This window comes from Mchenga conophoros, linkage group LG14 (assembly GCF_057382185.1).
Source record: "Mchenga conophoros isolate Kocher_MC1m ecotype Shallow Benthic linkage group LG14, M_conophoros_male_GT1.1, whole genome shotgun sequence".
Taxonomy (NCBI): domain Eukaryota; kingdom Metazoa; phylum Chordata; class Actinopteri; order Cichliformes; family Cichlidae; genus Mchenga; species Mchenga conophoros.
The window spans coordinates 14,602,559-14,629,293 of record NC_140539.1 but is presented as its reverse complement, the minus strand read 5'-3'; the positions used below and the strand labels follow the sequence as shown (position 1 = coordinate 14,629,293).

At 37.4% G+C, this 26,735-nt stretch overlaps 1 protein-coding gene across 1 annotated transcript in view; it reads right to left on the bottom strand.

Moving 5' to 3' along the window:
- Positions 1-8,150: 8,150 nt before the first annotated feature.
- si (sucrase-isomaltase) overlaps positions 8,151-26,735 on the bottom strand; it is a 62,151-nt gene continuing 43,566 nt past the window's right edge. The window contains exons 32-48 of the mRNA XM_085245444.1: positions 24,183-24,311; positions 23,864-23,980; positions 23,658-23,720; positions 23,407-23,523; positions 23,205-23,295; positions 22,920-23,058; positions 22,107-22,240; positions 21,903-21,937; positions 21,167-21,283; positions 17,473-17,621; positions 16,617-16,701; positions 16,465-16,521; positions 15,913-16,037; positions 15,490-15,578; positions 13,272-13,321; positions 10,968-11,132; positions 8,151-9,566 (exon numbers count right to left, since the gene is read on the bottom strand). Coding sequence (XP_085101570.1) covers positions 9,489-9,566; positions 10,968-11,132; positions 13,272-13,321; positions 15,490-15,578; positions 15,913-16,037; positions 16,465-16,521; positions 16,617-16,701; positions 17,473-17,621; positions 21,167-21,283; positions 21,903-21,937; positions 22,107-22,240; positions 22,920-23,058; positions 23,205-23,295; positions 23,407-23,523; positions 23,658-23,720; positions 23,864-23,980; positions 24,183-24,311 — 1,740 coding nt within the window. The 3' untranslated portion in view covers positions 8,151-9,488. The remainder of the gene's footprint in view (positions 9,567-10,967; positions 11,133-13,271; positions 13,322-15,489; positions 15,579-15,912; positions 16,038-16,464; positions 16,522-16,616; positions 16,702-17,472; positions 17,622-21,166; positions 21,284-21,902; positions 21,938-22,106; positions 22,241-22,919; positions 23,059-23,204; positions 23,296-23,406; positions 23,524-23,657; positions 23,721-23,863; positions 23,981-24,182; positions 24,312-26,735) is intronic.

Genomic DNA, 26,735 nt, shown 5'->3' with positions numbered 1-26,735 from the left:
ATTCATTTTACCGAGTTTAATAATCTTACAACCGGAGTTGTACTACCATGGTGAGGGTCCTGTACAGCCCAAGAGAGAGCTGCAGCATCTTCCCTTCGTGTTTGCTTCTTGGCGAAGAAGAAAAGGCCTTTCACAGATTCTGAAACAATGAAATACTGCATGCTGGCCGTGGTGGATGCGGTGAAAAGTGAGTGTGACATCTGCTATTAAAAACGTACCCCTGTAGGACAGTTCAAATATTTGTAGAATTGAAGTTCTGGCGTCAGACGAGTTTGAAATGCTGTTAGATGACCTGAAGAAAACTGATGTAATGTCTATAGCAGGAGATCACAGACAGAACTGATAATGCACAGTTATGCGTATATGTCCGTTTTTTGGATGGGAAATTGCTCGGTTTACTACCGTTAGAGGGACACACAGCTGGCGAAATGATGTTTGAGAAGATTTAAGCTCTTTTTGAGGAAAATGGTCTGGATATGAAGCGTGTCTGTATACTTGTGAACGATGGGGCTCCATCCATGGCAGGAAAAGTGAGTGGTCAGCGAAATATTTATTTTAATTTGAAAGGGAATTATCAAAATGTTTTTTGTTATTATTATTATTATTATTATTTCAAATGTGCAAAAAATAGTTTAGTTATAGCTCCCTTTTTTTAAATGGACCTTTTGGTGTGCATTTGTGAGAGGTCACCAGATTTACAGGGGAATAGGAATAAAAAAAATACTTGTTTTTCAGTACAGTTGTGTGGGTTTGAAATTGATCATGATCTGCTGCTTACTGGCTTCAAAAAAAATATCTGGCCCAGATAAATTCCTCGGTTTGAAAATCTGGCCCAACTAACTTCGTAGTTGAATAGGCATGATCTAAACTATTAAAACATAGACATAGCTCGTGGGTCTCAAAACTCAGCAAAAATCCCCAAGCAGCCTGGAAGCCAAGCTAGCTGGGTGACTGTGGGGATAATAATCCAAAGCAGCCCTCAACACACCACCAACCCATTCATGTTTCTAATCAATCCTCAAAACTTGGCCGAGACAGGGGAAAAGAGAAAAAAAACCCAAAACGGTTAAGGCACCCTCAACCTTGTCTTGACATATGGCATAGAAACTGAACATTTACCAATATTTCCTGAAAATTCTCTTTAGCTTGACCATTTTAGCATAATGGTCTACACAGCACTAGGGAAAAGTTCTTACTGTAGATATCTATCTGAAAGTGCTAAATTAAATTTAGGGACGTGATTGATTCATTCCATTGTTTTCTTCAATGCCATGTGCCAACACTGCAGACCAGCTATCTAAATTAAAGCAATAAAGGGAGGTTTGACTCTGGTATAATTCAGGCAATATGCTTTAGATCAGTGTCCATGTGCACTGAGATGTGCTTTTCAATCTGATTTACAGATTTTTGGCTAAATCTGAGCAGAGAGTACAGCCCTGTACACTTCAAAATTCATCCCACTGCTTCTATCAGCAAACACATCATCAGTAAACACCAATGATACCAGTACATGCCAATGTCATAAAATATACTCCATCATGCCTCAGATCATGTGGTATGAAAATGAAAAGAAGAGCTCATGTTCCTGTCATTCTCCAGTGTTTATTTTCCCATCCTTCTAGAGCAAGTTTTATCTGTCCAAAGAGTGTTTTTTTCCTTCTTTTTTCTGGATCTGTGCAGGGCCTTTTATGTACCAGACTGCTCCTGTTTGGTTTTTCAGCTTAATAATGGCCTCGTTCACTTGCATCGACATCTCTTTGAACCTCATGTTGAGCGATTTAGTGAATAGCTACTAAATGTAAGTTCAACTTTTGGAAACGACTTTCGCATTGTAACTCATGCAGTATATGTTTTCTTTCTCTCACTTCCCTTCTCTCTCTGGAAATCAGCCCCTAGTCTCTTATTCTCCATATCTCACTCATGTTTTGTATGTTTTTCTCCGTTTGTATTTTCTCTTTCTCTTGATATGTCTTGTTCTCTCTGTCTGTCTCTCTTTCTGTCTCTAAGCAGTGTCTTTCTTCTTTCCCTGATGAGGCCATCCCCTCAATGGTGATGAGACAGGCAGAGGGTGATTAAAGTGGTATCTCATCTGGTAGGAAAACTGACCTCAATCAGAACTATTCTACCAAGAGGACACCCCCCCTCTCTGTTTCCTACCATCTATCCCTTCTACTCTGTATTTCCATGACTATCATCCACCATCCTTTATTCTTCCTGACCTGATCCCTCACCATGCCAGTGCTCTCCATCGCTCATCATCCCTCTCTTGTGTTCTACTCTCCTTTTTCATCTTCCCCTATCCACTTTTAGTGATCACTCTCAATTTGTCATCAACCGCTGTATTGTTCTGTGATGGTAATCTCTTTTTCTCAGGAACTCTCAAGTTTGCTGTCATCAGTTGTATGCAAAAAGCATCACATTTACAAAAAAAGTATGCTTTTTAAGAAATGGAAATGCTCTGGATTTCTTGAAATTTGAAAGAATCAGATGCTTTGAAATGCAAACACACACACACACACACACACAAAGATGAGCGTAATCCCAGTATGTCCTTTCTAAATGTCAATCAGGCAATGCGTGTTGTCATGGCAACATTTACTCGTAAACTATCTAAAAAAAACACATCCCTGTTTTTAGCTTTGCAATTACTACCATGCATGACTGCCATCTTTTGCTATATTCATCTTCTTGTGCTGAGAATGTAACATGTCTCTCCCACAAACATTCATTAATTGAGCCAACACAAGTGTGTGAAGTATGCAGGTAACTCACGTATGTGTCCTTAAGCTGGTGATTGCAATCCACAATGAAGCTAGAGTTAGATTCTTCAGTCCTTGCGTCTCTATGGCAGCGCCCAGAATAAACTGAATAAGCTTAGAGGAGACTTCACTGCCTTGACAGTGTATATTTTGAACATGGATTATTTATTCATTCATTGGTCGTCTTTTGTGGTGTCCTTATTTTATTAGCCGATGGCTACGTAAGCGCTGCTAAATAGATAAATAGAATGATACCCATGTGTTGAGGGCAATTGAGTTTTTTTTTTCTTTTGTTTCTTTGAATACCCTACCATGTGATCTTAACTTGCACTTTGAGTTTGTTGGTGATCATGCAAGTTGGATAATTTGCAGGCTTTTGTGCACACTTTACTGCACTGAATTACTTGGCCACCAGAGGCATTTGACTAGCTCTGTTGAACCGGAAGTGATGCAATCACGAGGATATTTAAATCCTTTTCTGCATGGATGGTTTGGCTAGTTCAAAAATGGTTCCCCCTCTGTGTTTGCCTTGTTTTGATTTGATTTGTAAGGGATATTTATATGAGTGTGTAAGTGTGTGGGTGTGCGGTTGTGCCATTTGATGTGATTTATAAATTTGCATGCATGTGGCCATCCTTTGGTGCTTAATCCACTATCTGCAGAAATAAATATTTTTTTTCTTCTCAGTGCTCTATCCAGTAAAAGAGAGAAATATTTTTGTTCCAGTTTGCACTGACTCATAATTAACCTTCTAGTTTCTCTCAGCTTAACACAGTGAACTCTTGTGTCCACCTTAGGTTTAAAGTGATCTTTGTGCACCACTGATCAGTAGGTTCTTTCTAAGCAAACAGACACACAAGGAGAGTAAAAAAAAAAAAAAACATTGTCTAGAAATTATTCAATATTTCCCAACATGTTTTTATAGCAATGGTGTGGCACAGTACTATATAATGCACATATTTTATTCAACATAATATTAATACTTAGTTTCATGCCTAATTAAATTCCACAATTAAAGAAAAGTGTCCTTTGTCTTTTGGTAGTGGAATGGGCTTTTTCTCTTGAATGAGACATGTTAAGAATAATGACAATAGTGATCAAAATGATGATGGTAATGGTGCAATTATGATTGCCATGATACCTGAAGGGGAAGCGAACAAGTGTGGACAGATGTGCTTTAATGACATTTATTATTTATATTAAACAAAATGGCTGTCTAGTGCTCTCCACAGTTTGTATCCTTCATCTTTAAATGTCCCTTTTGAAGGAAAAGGTCCCTTCAGTCATGTTTTTAAATTAATCCTCGTTTTTATGTTGGAAAAAACAAACAATGTTATGGATCAAATTTTTATCTTTACTGATTAAAGTTAGTCACACATATGTTTAAATCAACATAATTTTTCCTCGTGTACAATGTACAATATTCAGCTACAGAATTAATATTATTTTGAGATGCTGGCTGATGCTATAGTGTTTCCTCCATGTTTACTGAAATGATAGGCATGTCATTAGTTGCTAAATTCTATGGCTAAGAATGTAAAAAATCTAAGACAGAATCTAAGAAAGGCTTAAAGTCATAAGGATTCATTGTCTGGAATTCTATGGCTATCCATGTCGGAGATGGTTTCACAATAAATACAAAGTTTGACATGCTGATTCAACAGAGGAAAAACATGTCAGAAGAGCATTATGGATACCATGAATGTCACAACCAATTCAACAGTTGTAGCTTTGTAGCAGATTTTTCAGTCTGCAGCACAGTGCGACTGACAGGCCATGTTGTTCGTAGGTCTAAAACGAAACAATTTACATTCCAGTACAAAAGAAACGCTAACGCCTCTGAATTACATTTTCTACCAGGTTTTTCAGCAAATATAAACAGGTTTCCACATTCGGTCTTGTTTTTTTGTCTGTCTTCAACATAATCTCTTTCAGTGCCATAAAATGGGACAGTTCATTTTTGCCCTGACAAGCCAATCAGAATCAGTGAATGGAATCAAATCAGTTCTAGCAAGAAAACAAACATGTTTACTTTGTGTCTGCACAACATCAAAGGAAGCATTAGCTATATTTAATACGCAGCTCTTCTGCTTGTTTCGTATTTGGTTGCACTTGGTTTATACAGACAATCGTGTTAGAAGTGCTACAACAACTTGCTAGCAGGCTGTCCATGTGAAATATCAATATTCTCAATGTGACTTGTACCTACATTCAAATGATCAGCGAAGTGGAAAAAGTGGGAAAAAAGTGATGCAGGTTCTTCATTCAGTTTTAAAACTGCCAGCTTAAAAGTTTTTATCACAGACAAAAATGGCATTTTAGCCAGATATTTCTCAATAATAGATTATTAGAAGAACATGCATAAAAATCAAGCTATGTTACACTAACAAATACCATAAATTACTTAATTTTTTCATTATGTTTATTAGTTTTTAATGTTTTCACAACCCCCTGCATCCCAACCTTAAAACCCACCTCCCCATTCCCTTTCAGTTTTTGTTATCCAGAGTTGCTTTTTTGATTTTCCCCCTCTTATTTATTTATTTATTTACAACAGAAGGTTTTGTGAAAGCGTTTTCTTGTGTGTTTCAGACAGGGTCAGGAACCATTCATGCGTCTATAAAAGTTGCACTGTTAGCTCTCACTGGGCAGATGACTTCCCTAAATGAGCAACAGATCAGCAAATGTGAGGGGTGAAACTACTCATGTCAAACAGGTGACATTTTTATGTGTTTGTGTGTAAGTGAGAGTGCTTGTGTGTGTCAAATGGTGAGCCTGGCTGTAAGGACCTGGTTCAGTAGGGTTCTGCTTCATTGTCTCTAAACTATTTGTCTTCATCAGATGAAAATATGACAGAAAAAACCGTGTGGGAGAAAAAAAAAGAAAGAAAGAAAGAAAGAAAGGGAGACGAGGTCAAGTCTATATTCTATATTTGCATTTTAAGGCCTGTGTATATGATTGTGGGGGGAAGGCGTTGCGAATCCATGAGAGATGAACTATTTCTAATTTTAAAATGATGCATATTTTCAAGATTCAGCTTGTCCTGAAAAATTAGCATATGAATTTATTGTGACAGGTGACATTTTACGCACCTTGCTGTTTTTCTGATGTGACTGTCACAGAAATGTGCTCATGGATTTGACTTTCATTATTACTGGTTTTGTAACACCTCACAGGTGATTTTGCCGAGCTCTTAATAGTTCAAATATGGCATATGCATAAAGATATGAAATATATAATTCACACCATTTGCTAACATGTTAATAGCACACGTGTACGCACCCACGCGCCTGTCACATTTGACAGACTTTGATTTTGCCACAGTGTTTTCTCTCTGTCTTTTATGTTGTTTCATTTCCCCACCCCCATCACCCATCTGTGCCTCTGTTGTATCTGTCATTCACCCCGGGAACAAAGACACATTACTGTTACTGCAACTTACTTGAAGGCATGCTTTCTGCTAAGATGGCTTCTCTTTTAGAAAGTCAGAGAAAAAGACAACTATCCATAAGAAGCGTTGGACCTCATTAATTTAGAAAAATCATGCGAAAATCATGTTTTGACAATCTGGAACTAGAATTGAATTATTTGAACACTGATGGAGAATGCTATTTATGTTTTTTTTGTTAAAAATATCCTAAATATATATTATGTATATATTTTTTGTATACATTTTAAAGATTAATTTTTATTGCAGTGCGTTTTAATTATTTTATTTATTTGTATGTAGATTTTTTTTAAATTTCTAAATCCTTAAATTTAAATCCTCGTGGTTCATTAAATACTATAAGCTCTAGTTTTTTGTTTACCTAATATCTGCTTGACATTTAGCCCTCTGTACCCTATACACCAGGGGTCTCCAACTCCAGGCCTCGAGGGCTGGTGTCCTGCAGGTTTTAGATCTTGCCCTGGGTCACAAAAGATTAGTTCATTACCAGGCCTCTGCAGAACTTCAAGACATGCTGAGGAGGTAATTTAGCCCTTTGAATCAGCTGTGTTGGATCAAGAACACATCTAAAAACTGCAGGACACGGGCCCTCGAGGCCTGGAGTTGGAGAGCCCTGCTATACACCCATAGACAGCCAGCAAGTTTCTTTTACTGTTTGTGTATAAAATAAGAAAACACTTTTTACACACCATATTTATATAGAAATAACTCAGGGATTAAAAAAAAAAACAACAACAACAAAAATCCCAGATATGTGTCAAATAAATATTTAGTGTTTTTATCTGAGTCACTTCCAACTTTTCATCTGTAGTAAGTGTAGCTTGTCAGTCCACTGTTTACCTCAGCTCTCAAAATGGTGGGTGTCTGAAGTATTCGTTGTCTATTTACTCCAGAGGAAGATGTAGAAATTTGTGAAAGGGCTCCAATACGGGTCGATAAGTCAGTGAAGCTCACTTATGACTGATGGCAGTGATATTCAGGTGAGTTGTCAAAGATATCCTGAAGTTTTCTGTTGGCAGTGTAAGCACCGCTGTTTTGGCAGTGTTACCTAAACTTTCTCTGAAGGGCATCTAATATTGTCAGACTTACTGACTTGAGTCTGAATGTGAATGTAATCCAACTATTTATCACAGGCAAACTATAATTTTTAGGACCCTTAAGCCTAATCTTGGCTGGCAGTTACCTTGATAACTAACTGCTCTTATAGCAGGCTCGTGGTTAGCTGTATCGACTATCTCCAACAATGAGGAATAAATGAACATGATTATGCACATTTTCTTATGTTACAGCTCTCTTTCAATAGCTTTTTTTAAAGATAAATTTAGGTATTTTGAATTTATATCAGATTTCCCCCTTTTTTTTCAAATTTCAGGAATCTGGAACATTCTAATAGGATTTTATTGGAGTATATTGTATCTTGCATAAATACAGCACTAAGCACTGAGATTTAAAGAGCACAGAACAGAGGCTGATTGGCAGACAGAAGATGGGTAAAAATGACTGGGCCAGAGGCATGATGACATATTTGAGAACAGGAAACCTGCCGTGTTTATCTAGTGGGTCAGGCCCAGAGAGAGACGTTCAAGCCTAAGGAACACTTCTTTAAAGTACTGAGTAGACCCGTATTTGACATGGGTTGACTACGGGGATTATATTAAAACAAAAGAAAAGCGAGAGCAGTGATTTTTTCTGAGCATTAGAAATTTTAACATTGAGCAAAAAACCCCAAATCTTTCTAACCTACACTGATTCGACAAGCCTCTGTGTGGTACAGAGCAGAAAACTTTGGTGGCCAACTAATTGCAAACCAGTCACCCTTCCAAAACATGTAGTTTGGGCTACATCCATGTGGAACTGGAGTGAGGTTAATTGATTCACAGAAGACAGGCAAGAGATTTGACCAGAATGATGAGAACAAAATTGAGCTGGAAATTACAGGAAAGCAGAAATGATGAAAAGAAAAATCTGAGCCAATGCTGTTGTCAATTTTTACAAATGTTTGACAGAAAGAAAGCATTTAAGTCTCATTCACAACAAATTCAAAACATGGTAGTGTCAGGGGTAATTCATTATTAACTTTCTTTCTTTGACAAAATGAGAGAGAAAATATATATGTGTAAAAAAAGGAACCAGTAACCACCAGGAATGTGAAGAATACAAAACTTCGAATTCATTCACAGTCTACAGTCTTTATCTCTTTCTTACACCAGTAATGACTTCAGTATGAATCCAGGAAGAATGCCTCTTCAGATCATCAGCTCAATTAGTCCCAGAGGCACTGAAGGTAAGGATGTTTTCACAGTCAAAGTGTAAAAATTCTCTTTTCAAAACAATAGCTAACCTGAACACAGGGCTTAGAATGATTCATCACAGTTCTAAACTTTTTGGACATGAGCGCATAAACACAACGTTCTACAGCAACCCCCAAACACATTGCTTCCCGTGGAGTGGCGATTAGAGTGGAAATCAATTTGAGGTGCCCATGGCTAAATTGACATCATTAGGTTTACTGCAGGCTGAATAATGGATGGCTGTATCATTATATGGGAAAATAATGGGATGAGACAAAGCACAGGTAGACAGCTTGCTGCAGGTGAGAGCTATAAATAGATGCTGGCACACCCACACAAACACCCATACATGCACAAGTCTGCGCATATCTACTGTGAAAAATACAAGTGGCAAAAGCACAGCACTAAATGACAATAACACAAGCGCAAAGTACAAACTGGAGTTAATGAAACTTAATTTACTATTACTAAATTCTTAGTGCCTACAAAACCTCAATGCCACCTGAGCTACAGCCACCCCAACTGGAGAAGAAGACCAAACACAGTTTTTAGTTCACTGATTTATTCATATCTTATTTGCAGGAACGACATGCATATGATGCACAGAGTTCATTGCAGTTGGATCCTAACATTACCTTATTCTCATTTTCTTAAAAGTAATCAGCATGTATACATGATTGCAAGAAAAAATATTCCTACCATAGACATGATTGGCAGTCATTATTTTGTCTACGGTATCACACATTTTGGGATATTGAATGACAATAAAGTTCTGAAGTTATTTAGAGTAAATCAAACATTTGTTTTAAAGGCACAGTCTAACGGTAAAAAGGAAAACATTATTCGGTTTTATAGGTTGATGGGAGGCACTGAGGTTTCACATTTCATGTTCAAAAACAAAATGTATTCTTCACATCTTTGTTTAAATTAATGAACCCTTATTTTAAGATATCTTTTTTTTTTTTTTACAAGTGAACACAAATACTGCACTCAAGCCTTGGTCTTCCATGTTAACTGAAAAGGCTGTTGCACATTCACATTCAGATCAGTAATATCTATGGTCAGCTCCTGTAAAAGCAAGAGGAAACATCAGTTTTACTTCTTCATTGGTGGCTCACGTTTACTATTTTTTAAATAAACATCATCCAGGACTTAAGAGTTGAATGTACAGCACTTGCCTTCTGTTCTGTTCTATAAATTGGATCTGATCTAAAGGCTAATAATTCAGTTTTTCTAATATATACACAGTACATCTTTCCAGTAAAGTTAAACAAGCTGACGCTGAGACGTGTTTTGTGCATGACAGTAAGAGCAGGCCTATACGTCTTCAGGATGAAACATCTCGTCCTGTGCCAGACAGAAATAGCTCTCCCACCTCACTGTATTTAACTGACACAGCACCAGCTGCTTACTATTTCTTTCAAGTTGTTACCCCATCAGACAATACTTAAGAAGATAAATGGATTGTCTCATGCTGAAAAACTACTTATTACCATGCACATACTGTGTCATCCTTATTCCGTTTCTCTTGTTCCTCACTGCCCTTTTTCTCCCCCACCCCCACACATCCTTCATTCTTCACGTTTATCTCTTTCACCTCTATTTTTTCCCTCCATCTAGTTACAGTGATGCATTCTCCCTCTCTCCACCAGTACTGCCTGTCCTTCCCTTCTTTCTACAGATGAACCATCTTTCTGTCTTTTCAGTATTCGTAACCCATCCTTGCATCCCCAACACACACAAACACTGAGTCCTCTGTCATTCTGACTTTCTTCATCTGCAATTCTTGCCCTCTCGTCTGGCTTCTCCCTGTCCATCTTCTCAAGAACAGTATAAATGTACAGCTTTTTCATCTACCATTATTTATGGAGCTGCTATCATTTTCATGCTTCTGATAAGTGCACTGAGTACAGTACACAACCTTGACAGGAATATTTTATCATAAGCCAAATGAGGAGAGGGAATACATGCTATCCTCTTGGACTGTTAATTCCTTTTTTTCATTTCCCACCTCAAACCAATGTAGCACTGCAAAACAGCTTTAGATCTTTACACATGACCCAAACTCTTCTTTCTTATTTACAATTTGGGTATTTGGATTCTGAGAATTTTATTGCTATTATTTATACTTTTATTTTGAGTATCTTAAGGCTTTAAAAATCTGTGTTTCATGTCATGTTTTGGTACACACCCTCCTTCTGCGGCTGAACTTTATTGACCATGAACCTCTGGCTTGCCTACAGAGCACCAACGCTCATTTTTGAACATCACAACATTCATTTCAACATTTAATTTATGTTAGGAGCTTTTGTGGTGATAGACCATTTCCTATATGCAGTTTAGGTTTTATACGGTCATCTGTAGTTTAATGAATAATACTTGATTAATTTTATTTTAATGTGGATATACACAATATTTAGACATTGGCATTAACCATAATTGAATTAAGTGTTCCAGAAATGTACTGACCTGTGATTCAAGGTTGTGCTGTGGGGTTAGTGGCTGAGGGCCTTCATTTAAAGTTATGGTAACCTCTGTGATCTCAGTTCCCACGCCCCAAATCCTCACCACACCCAGCTTCAAATAATCTACAGCATCCAGGCCAGATGTTCCCACATCATTGGTCAAAGTGTTCTAAAATTGAAAGTGATGAAGACAAAGAGGAGGCGTTAAGGGGAATCATATATATGTATATGTACAAAACACAATGTCATTTTGTTGTGTTATGGGAATATATGTATTGTTATAGGAATTGCATGACAGGACAGATAACAACAATCATGAACTTCATATTCACTTTGCTGGAAAAATGTTTAAGCTGAGTCATGAAATTTACCCAGTCATGCATTATTGTTTATTTTTTGGTTCATCTTTTCAGTGAGTGAGATTTACTATTTGAATCTCTTCCTTATATAGTTCTATTTTTAGTCCTTTAGTTTTATATCCAACAGGTAATGTTGTTTACTCTGATTCCTTTTAGCTGTACTGAGGTCCAACACTCATACAGAGCTAAGAGAACACACATATACGAATACACACACATACGCACCTACATTCAGATAGACATCCAAAGTGGCATACGATCTGCTAATCTGCCAGGCTGCTTCTGCTCAACTTATCCTCATCTTCTCACATCTGCCTGTTCGCACATACATACATCCCCACAGTCACTTACATACGCATGCGTGCACACACAAAATACGTGCACACACACACACACACACACACACATACTTCCTCTCTCTCCCTCTTTGGCTGTCAGGCAGTGCCTGTTTTATCGCTGTGTGAAATTGCTTTGAATTGAGCCTGATTGTAGGCAGAGGACAGCCACAGATGTTTGGCCACGGTAGCTTTAAGTGTATGTTGTAGGGGTTTGCATATATGTGTGTGTTTGGGTTTAGATGTGTGTATTAATGTGTGCCTTTGGGTTTTTGCCTGGCAAAGAGGCAAATGTGGCTGGGTTATTCCCACTGGTCCTAGCTATTCGGGAGTTTTTAACATGTCCGACCTGAACTACTATCAAGTTGTTACCAAACAAACTTTGCCATAACACATAGGCCACCTTTCTTTCTTTTTTTCAACGAACTTAAATACCTTTTGCAGAAGGATATGATCCTTACGTAGTAGCAATATTTTAAAATTTACCCCAAAAGACACCAATGAGGCAACTCTGTTGCTGGTGCCAAATTTGAATTCAATTTTGTAAAACTTCATTAGAATCACAAGTGAATCCTTTACTATCTTGTTCCTTATAGATAACACATCCTTTAGGGTTATGTTTTGATTTAAGAATGTCTTCATGTCAGTGGACAAAACTCGTTCATCCACTTCACTCAATAAGCTTGATAGTTGTTTATGCATGGTGGCATGGTGTTGCCAGGGTTGGCACTGTTGTCTCAGACCAAAATTCAAGGAATAAGTCCTTACACGCTCTTCCTGCACCTGCATGACTTTACTCTGTTATCCTTCATGATCCTGGTTGATCCTGGACTTTAGGTAGACAAAGTATTTAAAGTGTATAAACTAAAGGACTGTATGTGACCTTTCTGGAGTATTGCATGTTCCTTTCTGATTTCCCCAAACCAGCAAGAGGAAATCAAACAGAAAGCATATAGCTGTTCATGTTCATCAGCATATAGACTTTAAAACAGAAAGTCTCAAGAAACATGAGAGCTAATAGAGAGTCAGAAAACCTGTTTAAAATGCACTTCAAAACTGGATTGAGTGGTGAGTCACAAGGTTTGCATTTCAACATAATTCTGATTTGTGAGCCTGGAGACAATGTACTTACTGGTTAGAGGTTTTATACAAGGTAGATAATAGGTTTGTCATAATACCTTTGGGAACTATTTGTCTGATTATTTGGGATTTTTTTTGTTTGTTTCTTTTAGTTAGTTAGTTTCTTTCCACATAAATCCCTAAAAAATGTTTTGTTCTACATTAGAGGTTGCCTTAAAAAGGCAGGATTATTAAATCATTTGTAATGCCAGAAACACACCGAAATCTGCATTAACATATCCACTCAACTTCAGGCTCTTCTGTCTAAGCATGTTAATTTTAGGCCACAGAATTCTGATTAGGGTTCATGCACAACAAAAGCTTTGCACCTGATCAAAATTATGTTGACCACAGCCACACACACCACCACAGCCTTTTTAAATGATAAGGTATCAGCTGATCCGCTTGTCTTGCTGCATTAATAGTAATAATGATGATAATGGGGGGGGGAGGGGGGGGGGAGAAGTATGGCTTGTATTTGGCCATTGAACTCACCGACGTCACTGAAAATGTGACATGAAGATATTTTTTGTTCTCCACTGTGTCTGAGGAGAGAAACAGGGGTGAATTACATTCAGAGCAGAGGCATGGAGGGTATGCAAAGGAGTATGTGACTATGCAATGAGCGACGCAGCGACAAATAAGGGATGCATAAAAATTTGTGTTGATCAAGGTTTAAGTTCATATTAATATTACCTAAAGAGCAAGTAAATAATCACCTTAGAAAACCCAATTAAGTAAAATAAACAGTTGGCTATGCCACTTAAATATACATAGGTGGTATTAATGCTTGAAAGTAAAACCAGTTGAATGCACGAGAGAACACCAGTGAATGACAGAGTAGCACAATGAGTGCTGCAGCTGGACCGACCTGACAGACAGCGGAGAGAATAGCAAAACCTCTGAGGTAAAACTTAAAAATGCGGAAGCTGAAACAAGCAGAAAAGTAGATAGTACAGGTAAGAAAGCGATACGCTGAGAGGCAAAGCAAGCAAGCAAGACATAGGAAGGCTACATGGCAGACAGACAGGGAGACGCAGAAGAGAGAAGCAAGGGACCAGATAAAAGAGGAGTGATGGAGAGCATATCTCTAGGCTGTGACACAGGGAATTACTGTAATGGTTTCTGTCACTCCCCTTCTATGCATTCCTCACTTGCTTACTATCTGCCTTTCTCTCCTTTGTCCCAACACAAACAGACCGTCCACAGACGAGTGCATCTTCTCACAGAAGCACTTCTGAGACTGATTCTGTTCGTGTATGTGTAAATATGCATGTCTGAGAATAAGCGAGGAAGTAGAGATAGACGTGTTGTAGCTCACTGTGTCTTTCTGATAAAATCCATACTGAATTTCATATTCAGTGAAAGTAGCAGAATTACTTTCACTGAATAACTAACTGCGCAGGAGCTTAACACACACTGGGATGAAAAGCCATTAGTGGATTCTGATTTTCTAATTTTCCAAAATGTTCTGTATCTTTCATTAATCAGTGCACATCTTGTAATTTAAACAGCAAGCCTGTTATTCTTATCATACAACGTCAACAAGCTTGATCTCTTTTGTTTGCACACCAACTTAGCAGCTTTCGTCCACTAAAAAGCATCAAGTTCTGGCCATTGATCCACTTCTGTCTTTTGTGGTAATGATATCAGTTTTTGAAATAGGTGATTTAAACCCATAAATAAAAAAAAACAGAAAATGTAAATTTCAAGATAAGAATGAAAAAAGGATTTTCCTGTTTGAAAACGTATCTGGTTACAGGGTTGTAAGTAAGATTAGAAACTGTGATACAAATACCTAAAATGTTCTACTGCTCTTCCTGTACCATGATATTCATGTGAATGTCATAGTCTGGAGTCAGGTTTTGTTTATTCTATGTTCTGGGATTTTGTGGGCTTTTTTGTGGTTTAGTCGTTTGTATTTCGTGTTCCTTAGTTATTCTTTAGCACCTCTGTGATTTTTAGTCTCTGTGCCTGCCTTGTGTTCCTGGTGTTGTGTTTTGTGTCCTGGTTCAATGTTCATGTCATTTCCTGTTTTATTTTGACAGTCCCATGTCCTATGTCAGTGTATCTACCTTTGCACCCTGTTGTCTCCTTATGTCTTATTAGTCCTAGCTGTATTTCCCTCCTGTTTCTCATCCCTGCATTAGTCCCTTGTATATTTAAGCCCTGTGTTTTCCTTTGTCATATCATACCCCCTCATGTGTTGTAAGTCTCCCTGTGTTTCTGGTTTTGGTTTTTCCGTGCTTCTAGTGTCCCAGAATTTTGTTCATAGTTTTATGTTCTAGATTTTTAATTTGTTTTCTGTAAGTTATACTAAATAAAGTTTAGCAGCTTTATTTGCTAGAAAAAGCTGCTAATAAAGTTTCTTTTTCCGTGCACGAGTTTCTGCATTTGGGTCCACTTCAGGCCTGGCACAGCCTCACTAGACAGTGAAGCTATTAATGCCTAGAAAAAAACTGTCTGGTGATTGCATTTCTTATGCTAACTCTTATTTATGGCTATTATTAATGGCCACTCCACAAAAAACAAAAGGAAACAAGAGAGAGAAAAAAAATGTAGTTCTAGTCAGAATCAGAAACTTTATTGTCATTGTCATGAGAACAACGAAATTAGTGAGTCATTTTACTATTCAGGAATAATGACTCCATGAACACATACAGTATTTGCTGTTTTGGTGGCTGTACGTGTTCAAAAGTAACCTTTTGCTTACCTATTCCTTCACCATCGTCCCAGAAGAATGATCCCTTGGCAGTTCCAGCATCACTCAGGGCAACGATCAGTCCTAAAGGATTCTTCCGACTAAAACAAAAGGGGCAGAAAGGGTTGTAATAGATTTGTTGTAATAGAGGACAATGTCTATTTATACCTGCTGCTGAGAACAAATATATTCCTGCTGAGGGGATCCATCTGACCTCTTTCCTGCTGGAACAGTCATCGCCCTCTGACTGTCTCTCTCTCTTTCATTCTCATTCAAACACACAAGTGATATATGCTCCGTTCTGCATTTCTGCACAGGCACTAAGCCCCACATACACACACGCGAGCGTGCACACACAAGTCATACAACACACAGGATGCTGACCTGTAGCTGCAAACTCTCAAGATGTATCAGTCATAATGTATGCTCACTTACCTGTAATATGTAGTGTTCTCTGGTTTCTGCCAGGGTAAGATATATCCTCCTCTGACGTGAAGGTTAATATGATTCAAGGGTGTTGGCATGTCAACCATTGTGCTATGCACTCCAACAGCTTTGGCCTGATGAAAGAAATAATTACATACTATTAAAGTACTAGAAATACTACAGGTTATTATCTTTGATTAATTTAATTCAACAGGTCCTTTGCATCGGTAGGGTAGAGACTAAAAGCACAGACTAGCATATGTGGAAATGTGTTAGTATGTGTGCATAGTGACAAGGGGTTGTAATGCTGTTTAACAGATGGGACTCCCTTAGCCCCACAGAGTAGGTTTTTGTTATTAAGGTGCTCTCTGTAGTGGCTAAGCTCTAGCTCCGTGATGGTGTTGTCATACTGTATTTACTGTCAGGTGAATGTTTGTTGTAGTTTTTATTTTAGCCTGTTAAAATTGTTAAGTCAGTAAAACAGAGGCACCTTTTAGTTCTCAGCATTCTGCAAGAACTTTGACACTAAATACTTTACTGTTGTTACGAACAAGTACTTACAGTGTGAAAGTCATACCAGCGGTCTTTAGGAATATATCCTCTTACAGTTGTGACTCCCTGTCAAAAAAATCAGTTAAAGAAAATCAGAGCCAACCTTAAAGCTATAAAAAAAATAAAAACAATACAAAACGTGTGCACATGTTGCACCATACTGGGTCCAGTGCAGGGCTGATGAGCAGGGCAGGTCCCCACAGGAACTGTCTGTAGATTTCCCATGTAGTTTTATCATCCACAAACCTACAACATACAACCACAGAGGCCATTAAACATGACTGAAAGAAATGTTACCACTGCTCTCTTATGCATCCTCAACCCAGATGACTATTCAAGTACTCATTCAGAATTCAACGGTTTGCAGATGCAAGCCAATTAACCCTGCAGACTCACCGTGCCAGCTCCTTAAATACCATCTGTGACTTTATAAGAGTCTCTTAAAATGAATAAATATGTCTTCTTCTTCTGCAGCCACAGTCATCTATGCTTGGCCTCTACACTACACAGTCACATTGCCTTGTGCAGAGGGTTTTTTAAAGGCAGCTGTTGTGGCAAGGAATACAACTCTAATTTTCTTACCAGTTCAAGTTATTTTCAAGAGCCCATTTCTCAAAGCAACCTTACCTCACTACAAAATTCATGGACACTCAGTTAAAGTCAGTTTTATCTCCCATTTAACTTAGCATTTGTAGCCAATTGTGAAAGCCTTCTTTTAGAAACATGATATAACTTGTGTTATCAGTCATTAAAAGATACTGGGGTTGAAAACATGTTGTACACTAAAGAGAAAGTTTCCTTTTTTTAAATTCAGAAACTTCTTCATGTTACGTTGCACACTGCTCTCTAATGAGAAGCAGTGTAGTATAAAATCAGGTCATCTTGCCAGTGATCAGGATGAAAGATCCATGCTGGTAATAGCTCAATTATTTGATAAAGTGACTAAATGTAATGCTAAATCGCCCCAAAAATTATCATCAAAGATAAGAGCCTTGTGTTTTGTCGGTTTACACTTACTCGTGTAAAAGTGGTCTGATCACTGTGCTTCCTTTCGTATGTGCCTCAAACATCAGAGTGTATAGATAGGGCAGGAGGGTGTAACGGATGTTCAGAACATCCCGGGTTGCAGTGGCGAATGCCGCATCCCAAGAAACAGGATCTTGCCTCTAAAAGAAAAACAAACAAACCATTAAACATGATATTAACAAAATTTGTATTTTTTTAAAAAAACTGTTGGACAGTGGAAACTAAATACAGAACCTAACAGCACATGAATGAATACACCAATCACCATTTACCAAATTTTCAAGGGATTTTTTTCCCTTTTTTAATAAACTTTTAGGATCAAGTTGGATCTGATCTGATTTTTTTTTTTTTCATTTTCTTAAATGTAACTGTCTGTGTCTATGTTTGTCTACGGCAAACAGACAAATATATTGTTTTTGCGCTTAGCAAGTCGATATGCGTCGCCTTTTGAAAGAAATTAAAAACACAAATGCAGTGTTGAATTAGCCTATTGATCTAGTACAGCAATGAGTTGTTAACCACTGGCAAACATTGACAAAGAGACACAGCACCCCATCAATCACTGGCTACAGTGTTTCACAGTTGTGTGAATTTTTGCTGTCTGGATTATCTAGAAGCTTATATGGCTGTGTGTCTGGGTCGTGCACTGGAAGACTCAAAAAGATAAAGAAACTTAGTTTGGTTGGTGATTCTTATGCTGTTTTCCTGCTCTCTGTTACAGTGTGCTGTGTATGTATGTGTATACATTATATTACTCTAAGTACTTTAGAAGCTTATCAGCATGTGTTAATCTGTCTAAACATCATCACAATATATTCAGGTTAACAGTTACCAAATAGCAGTCCTAGATATTTAAACCCTAGTTTGGGTTTAAATACCTGGGACTCTCCACCTTTTGGTTGTAGAACTGGAGAAGGCTCTAGGATGCAAGGTGAAACAATTTCAAAAACATGGTTCAGTCATCTTTTTCTAAAGCTCTTACACTTGTACCTAAAGCCACCCAAACTCTCTGATAATGAATTTAGGGGATGCCAATATTGAAACACAATTCGTAAAAAAAAAAGGCCAAACAATTTTAAACAAAAGCACATAAGAATTACAATAACCAACATAAAATATCCCCAAACTTGTTTCATACAATCTAAAACACCACACATATATTGCATGGCCTGACAGTTATACCACTTTCTGCAAAACCTTCAAGGTAGAATTTTCATTCATAGAAAGCGAGAGATGGGATTGATGGAGATGTGCAAGAAAAGTGGGGTCCATATGCTATGAATTCATATAATTTATAGTGGCAAAATGCAAAAGGAAAAAGGCAAGACATTCGCTCCTTCAAAGAAAATAAAGATGCCATCTGTTTGGCTGCATTACCCATTCTTATATCCTCCTCAGTATATGGTCATTCTTTTCATTTTATCTGTCTCGAATCTACCCCCTCACCTTATCTAATAAACATCTGAGTTTCTGTTTTGCATAGCTCATATCAGAAAAAGAAAATATATTTAGATGAAGAGTAATATGTCCCTTTGGGTGAATAACAATATACATGACTCCAATATAACTGCCCTGCTGAAGCAAGGCTTGGTCGAGAAGGTCTCTTGTTTAATTAATTTTGTTCTGATATCACTGTGGACACGGCAGTATATTGCTAGTGCGGTGAAAATTATCTAGAGGTCAACACTGAAAGTTGTCTGAGGGCAAAGAGACACTAGGCGTGACGGAGCTCTGGGAATGACTCTGCAAAAACTCTCCTCTCTCTTTCCGTCTCCCCTGTTTCTGACCTTGGATACCCTCCAGTCTGGTTTGTGCTGTTACATACTTCGTTGTCAAATGGCTTGTTAAGCAGACTAGATGTTGCAGTCACTAACTGCCTGATGATTGCATAGCTTTTATCTGGCTGTGCTAGATAAAAGCCACATTTTACTCTCATTCAATACATTCCTTTTCAGATTTGTGCTTCAAAAGTGGTAAATAGTTTCTTTTCTTTTTTTTATCTTTTCCCACCTCTCACATCATTATTACTAGCCTGTGTCAAGGCCATTTAACTTACTCAATTGTCATCTTGTGTACATCGCCACTGATTTATCCGTAGTTTGTCTTGCTTTCTCTCAAAGCATATGACTTCCTCAGCTCTTCCTTCTCTTTTTTTTTGCATGTCAGTATTTTCCCTGACAGGTCTTCTGTTTTTTTGTGTGTTTTTTTTCTCCAGGTTGCTATAAATACACAGTGTGCATGCTCATCAGTTCTCTCCTAATACCTCTGACTTTTTCTCTCTCTGACTTCACAGCTTCCTCTGAAATTGTCATTTTGAGCTACCCTCTCCTGCCGTGTGAGTACTTTTTTTCTGCCAGTTTTACCCATGTTTAAACATCCATTTGCAACCCATTATTAAACGATTGGTATCATGGCGTGCATGTGTGTGTGGAGGTTAGGTGGTGTGCAGTGGTGCCCAGATCACCTTGAGAATTCAATTATATCCCCACTCCATGTTGTTAAAAAGCACAGGCACTGACCCACACACACAAACACACGCCCACATATACATACACAACTGTGTCCTGTCTAGTATTGCAGACTGTAGAGCAGAGAAATTTCGCCTGGTGGGATCGATCTCCGGACGGGCGTTATTGGATTTCTCAGATGTGTTCCAACGCTTTTAAAGGTCAGCGCTTGAATGAATGCCACCAACACAACACCGCCGAACAGGTCTATCCTTCTGTGTGTTTGTGTGGGTGTGCACGTATGTCAAACAGAGATTAAGAAAGAGATGGCAAAGGAAATAGGAAGTAACTTAGTTTGCACAAAAGCTGGTATGTGTTCGTAATATATCAGTAGAATTTGACCCCATATTTTCAGAACACAAACACATGCTAGCTATAGGAGAATTCAGATGTAGTGAGCACCTTGATTTGTGTCATTTAAGGCCAGAAGAAGCAGCTCATATACCCTTCATCCAACATTCGGAGCTGAATGTTGTAAAGTTTAATCTTAGGCAAATGCAAGTTACAAGATTTCATGAATATAAAAACATGACTACTTTTGGATATACAATGTCATAGTTTTCGTGGAATTGCTGATATTTTTTCCCCCAGATGATTGATATTTAATTTTTACAAATGCAATTTAAAAGTTGAACAAAAATGTATTAATGTATATTTAAATCATTACAACAACATTATATTTTACATATACACTGCACTGGTGACATTTAATCTTGTTTTTGCTCTTATATACTCATGTAAGTAGCCGATGCTGTATCTTCTGAAGTGTGTTTAAGGACATTTTATGTGCTTTTATTCAGTGGTTTAAAAAAAATTGTTCCTGGACTCCTGGGCATAACTTCACTTTACGAAACGAAAAGTATGATTAAAAAAAAAAAACAAAGACCGTGAGGAAGAAAGTACGGAAGAGGATTAGGGCGCCTTCCAAAAAAAAAACAGTGGGTACGTCTTTCTTTTTCTTCTTTTCCAGAATTCTGAGAAAAAAAGTCCAAATTCAGAGATTAAAGTCAGAATTCTGACTTTTTTCCTCAGAATTCTGGAAAAGAAGGAAAAAAAAACATACACACTTTTTTTTCTGTGACCCTAATCCTCTTCCGTAAGAAAGACACCAAGTCCATATATAAACATTTTTTATATATTCTCTTGAGTCTACAAAAGTTTATTTTTAATTCACTCACCGGGTTACCCTTGCCATTGTGGTTGCGTGAGTATGGATAGAAGGCACCCAGCTGTGACCAACGAAGACACATCTCATATTCAGCTGGATTAAAGAACCCGCATATGTCTGCCCCGGTCTGAAAGAGACAAAGAGTCTGAGTTTATCAATGTGTGTGTGAGGAGATGGAGATAGACAGAAAGAAGAAACATGTGTATCAAAGAGCAGGTGTATCTACAAAGAACTTCTGATCTACAGGAACTGGGGTCATGGTATTTTAGTTTATTTATTTTGCAATCATCGTGTTTCTGAGATGTCTTTCCATCGTATAACCTTGCAGCTGGGCTGGACACATGCAAATGAGTCTTCAATTAAGAATCAATAAGGTGTCAGTTTATAACTATTATTGGACGGACAGAAGGGAGAAAAGACAGAAAGACAATATGCGAGGGGAGAGGAGGCGCAAAGAGAAAAAAGCAAACAAGTAAAGACAGAGAGAGCCAGGACAAGAATATAAAATGTACGATTCATTCAGGACTGCTAATTTAATAACATGTCCTGACGGAGTAATACATGGGAATTTTAGTGAGGTGGGGGTTCTAGTCGCATGCTTCGCGTTGTATTTCACAATGTCCTCTGATCAAATGGGTCAAGCAAACAAAATAACATAATTCAAGCTACTGTAATCTATTTAGCGAGGGCAAGATCGCTCAATAAGATTACATCTTGTCAAAAGCCGGACAGATGATGATACTTACGTAAGAGATGCCAAACAGACTGAACTCCATCATACCTGTAGAAGAAAGGAATATGGAAAGTTGTGGATTTGTATTTTTTCTTTTGTTTTGGGTTTTTTGTCACTTTTTTCTCTAAGTAAAAAAGACCCAAATAATTATTGTTGAATACCATTAATTATGAATAACAAGTTTTATCTTAAAGAAAACAATTATATCTGTATGTACCTATAATGGATTTGTAAAGCTGATCCCAACCAGAATTGTTGTCTCCAAGCCAATGTCCAACCCATTTTCCACTAGAGGGGTAGGTGGACCTGGTGACCACTATGCCTCTTTTACCTGTCACATCCAGAAGGGCACTGTGGAAAGAAGAAGGACACAGAAATTTGGAAATAAATGGATATGGAAATAAACAACCCAATATCACAAAACGTGTCATAGAAACACCAATTCTGCATGTCGATTTCACACTTTGCCTCTGCAGAAGCTGCATTACCAGCAGGGGGTGATAATATATTTAAAGACAAAAAGTCGCTCGTGAACCAAACACATAGAAAGTATATTCCGGGGTTCTTAATCGCTGGAAATGATTAAGCTGGGTGACTAATATGTATTTACATGTAAATTAGTAGTGTCTTTTTAAATACTTTTCTAGCTTTAAGATATCAGTGTTTTACCTTCCATGTCTGGGTTTCTGATTTAGATTCATCATCAACATCAGCATTTCTTTGGGATGATTTACATTTCTCGGGTGAAATGGCCTGGATGTTGTGATTATTATGTCATAAAACTTGAGCAGCTCTCATATTTGTTGAGTTACATGGATAGCTTATGCTTTCATGTTAAAATAAAATGAAAAGAACTGTGTTTTTGTAGGCGAAAAATGCACTTGTTATATATAAAACAATACCGTATAGCAGCTTCTGAAGCTGGCAGGAAAGAAAACAGCAATACACAAAAGCACATATATAAAATACACATAAAACCACACGCACAAACAGGCACATACGGCACACATACAAATGCATATATACTTACTCATAGGTAGGCTTGGAGTGGGACCAGCCGTAGAGGCTATGGACATCATAGTGTCTGACTCTTCTTCCATCACTGAGTATCTGTTCACTGTTCATACACAGAGTCTTATGGTTTAAACCAAGATGTTTTGACTCCAAGGCTGCAAAATGCACACACACACACACACACACACACACACACACACACACACACACACACACACACACACACACACACAGCTTATGTTGATATTGTTAAATAACCTAATTATTTCTCATGGTAAACGAATACTGTAGTCTGTCTTACGTGGCATATATGGCGGATTTTCCAGAACTGGATCACCAAGACACTTTCCTCCAACTGTGCCATGGACAAAACTTGCAGGCTCATTCATGTCCTTCAAAAAAACATAAAGTATAGATGATGGAACTGAAAAGAAAATCAGGTAGAATCAGTGGTAAACAGAAACAAGGTGCCTTTATTGGATTTTCTATTTCAGGACACTCACGATCCAAATACCATCAAACTTCATGGTATTCTCATAGAAATCTTTAATTTCTGTGTGCCACCAATCTGCCGTTTGGTTCCGGAAAAAGTCTGGAAATGCGGTGTATGACCTATAGAGCTGGAGATTAGAAGAAAATGAAATTATGAAAACTGAAAGAGCCCAGTAATGATTAATGTCTCTCTCTCTGTCTCTCTACACATACACACAAATATATACACACACATATATATGGAATACAGAAAATATTGTACCTCTACTTGAGTATCCCAGTCCAGACTTTCATCTACAGTGACATTGGGATAATCAGGCCACACCTGTAACAGTTATAATATAAATATAATAAAAATAATGATAGCACAAATGATTGCTACACAACATGCACAATCTCTCTTTTTCAACACAGCAAATCCTGAAGTATATATTGTTTAACTTTTTGTGAACATTCATTCCTTCTTACCTTCCCCCACACAATGCCATCACTGATGGTTTGGGGCCATTTGATGAAAACATCTGCTGCTATCCCTCTCTCAAAAGCTGGATAGGGCTGGGTCTCATTACCTGAGATGGCGGGATCCTGGAATTGGAAATGCACAAGTGTTGTGTATTCAGTACATGAGAGAATGCAGATTTTCAGTAAGATGTATCCTTTATAAAATGGAAATTACACTACATTTGACATTAGAGTCAATCAATTTTATTTTATTATATTTACATCTGCCTTGTGTTTGCTAATGATTAAGCTTTACTTCAATGTAAAGATCTCAATATCTTATTACCAGAATGAAGATGAACCTCATGCCCTCGTCTCTCATGCTATCAACCAGGGCAGGCAGTCCTTGAAAGTCTTTGTCCAGGACAAAGTTAAGCTGACGCTCCATGTAGTCAATGTCTGCATACTGCACATCCTGCAAAAGATGCCAATTGAAGCTTAAAAGAAAATTTAAACTAACATTTTGTTGCATGTTCATTTTTGTGTACAGAGTTAGTAGATACAATTACGTTTAAATTAAAGCTGTTTTTAAAAACACATTTCTTACTAAACCTCTAAACAGCTAAAACACTTTGGATACAAATGATAATAATAATAATTAAGATAAGATAAGATAATCCCTCGGGTGGGTTCCTCTGGGAAATTCGGTCTCCAAAAGCACAGCACCGACAGAAGTTACAGAGTTACAGAATATTATATATATATATATATATATATATATATATATATATATATATATATATATATATATATATATATACACACACACACACACACACACACACACACACACACATAAATGCAGAGACATATATAAATAAAATAAAATATACGAAGGGGATAAATAGAATAAAAAATAGGAATAAAAATTAAAATACAAGTGGATTGCACATTTCAATTATAATTAATTAATAATTAATGATAATAACAACTGATAACTTTTCATACACAGGTGTCATATGCTGGGCTGTAGCGGATAAATATGTCAAATCGGCTGCTCTATTCTTATAATGCATGCTACACATGGGATGTAGGAGACGTGAGAGTTTTATTTGTTTCTGGGTCTCATTTCTTCCAATGAAAATAACACTTGATCTGCTTTGGTTGCCTAAAATGTCTGTGGAAGATTAAAGCTGGCTCGTGTATAAAGCTAGCTGATGTGTAGCATTTTTAAGTATCTGAATTTTCTGCAATCCTTCATTCCACCTAATGATGCAGGAATCTTTTTGGTTGGTGTCAGCTTCTTGCAGGTTAGGGCTTTGTGAAAGCATATTCTGGGGATCACTTGATTATTGATGGAAAGTCTTGTGTTCTGTTCTGCATAATGAAGAGGATTCGGTTCTGGCCTGTTTCCTCATAGGACATCTTTGGCCAAAATGTTACCCTAATATGCACTTCAGTTTTCACTGTGAGGAAATGTGTAGTACAAACTGGAAATGTCTAGAGGCTGTGAAACATACAATTGATTGAATTTCAAATAAAATTATAGGTCACATTTGATTAGGTTAAACTGGATGTACCCAGTGTAATCCACAAAGTCCACGTCTCCATTTTTCTTCTCCCGAAAACCCAATTTCATGTAATTCAGTTACAGGCCACATACAATCATTATACTGCAAAAACATAGATACTGTGTTGGGTTTAGTTCTGTCTGTTCCACTGAGTGTATGGCTCTGCACTATACAACCTACAATGGATAAGCTTTCAGGTTGCATTTGTCCAGATGAAGCCAATGAAATAATTCCTTGTGCAGTTGCACTGACTGAATGAAATCAGACAAAAGCAGACAAATATACTGCTATGTAATTGAGCCACATGTTTTATAGAGAGTATAAGCATTGTGTCCTGCAGACAGAGTTCCTTAAGTTGTTTCACTTGCTCAGAAGGTGGTGTTTGGTTGGCAGGTGAATTTTTTAATTTATCAGAGAAAGAAGTTAAGAAACGTACAATTATTGTTCACCAATCTAAATAAATAAATATGGGATTGTCTTAGATTTCAAAATATAATGTCAAATATTGTCAGAACATAATAGTTTGACTGTAGAGAAAGGGGCAAAGCACTCTTTGAAGAAACAGGATCACTTGGATCCAAAGCATTAGGCAGGTTTGTTCTATAAGAAACAAAAAAAGCATCTTCACCACAGATAAAGGATTTGCTAGATAAAGAAGGCAGAACTTCAATCAGCAGCGCTACTGTCAAACGAACGCGGTCTAGTAATGGTCTCAGAGGATAAGTAGCAATCTCCAACCATTTCTCAAGAGAGAAAAAAGGTCAAACACTCAAGATGGACTAAATCATACTGAAGTTGCACTGTGTAATTGGAAAGAAGTTATATTTACCAATAAATCCAAATTACAGAACCACATCAGTGTATGTAAGGGGACCAAAATGAGGTAAAATGATACTATGGTGTAGCAAACCCACAGTGCTAGCAGTATTCAAGTGATGTAGGTATTTTGCCTACTGTTTAGTGGACATCTGGAACAGATCAGTTTTTTAAATAGCTTTCTTAATTTATTCTCCTTCTTCTGCTTTTTTGTTATTATTTTGTATGTGTTTTTTGGTGTATAATAAGATTATTTTCATAATTTATTTCCTGAGGAAAATTCTACGTGTCAACCTATCTTGGTTCCTTTGGAAGGATCTTACAAACATACTTTTTCTGTTTCTCACATGTTATGTTAAATAAATAAAAAAAAGTGTTTAATATAAACAAATATAAAACTATACATGTGCGAACTTTCTTTGAATGATATTTTCTGAACTGCATTTAGTTTGCTGGTTTGGTGCTGTTCTTATGGTGATTTCAGACATCTCGAAAAAAAAAAATCTTTCACC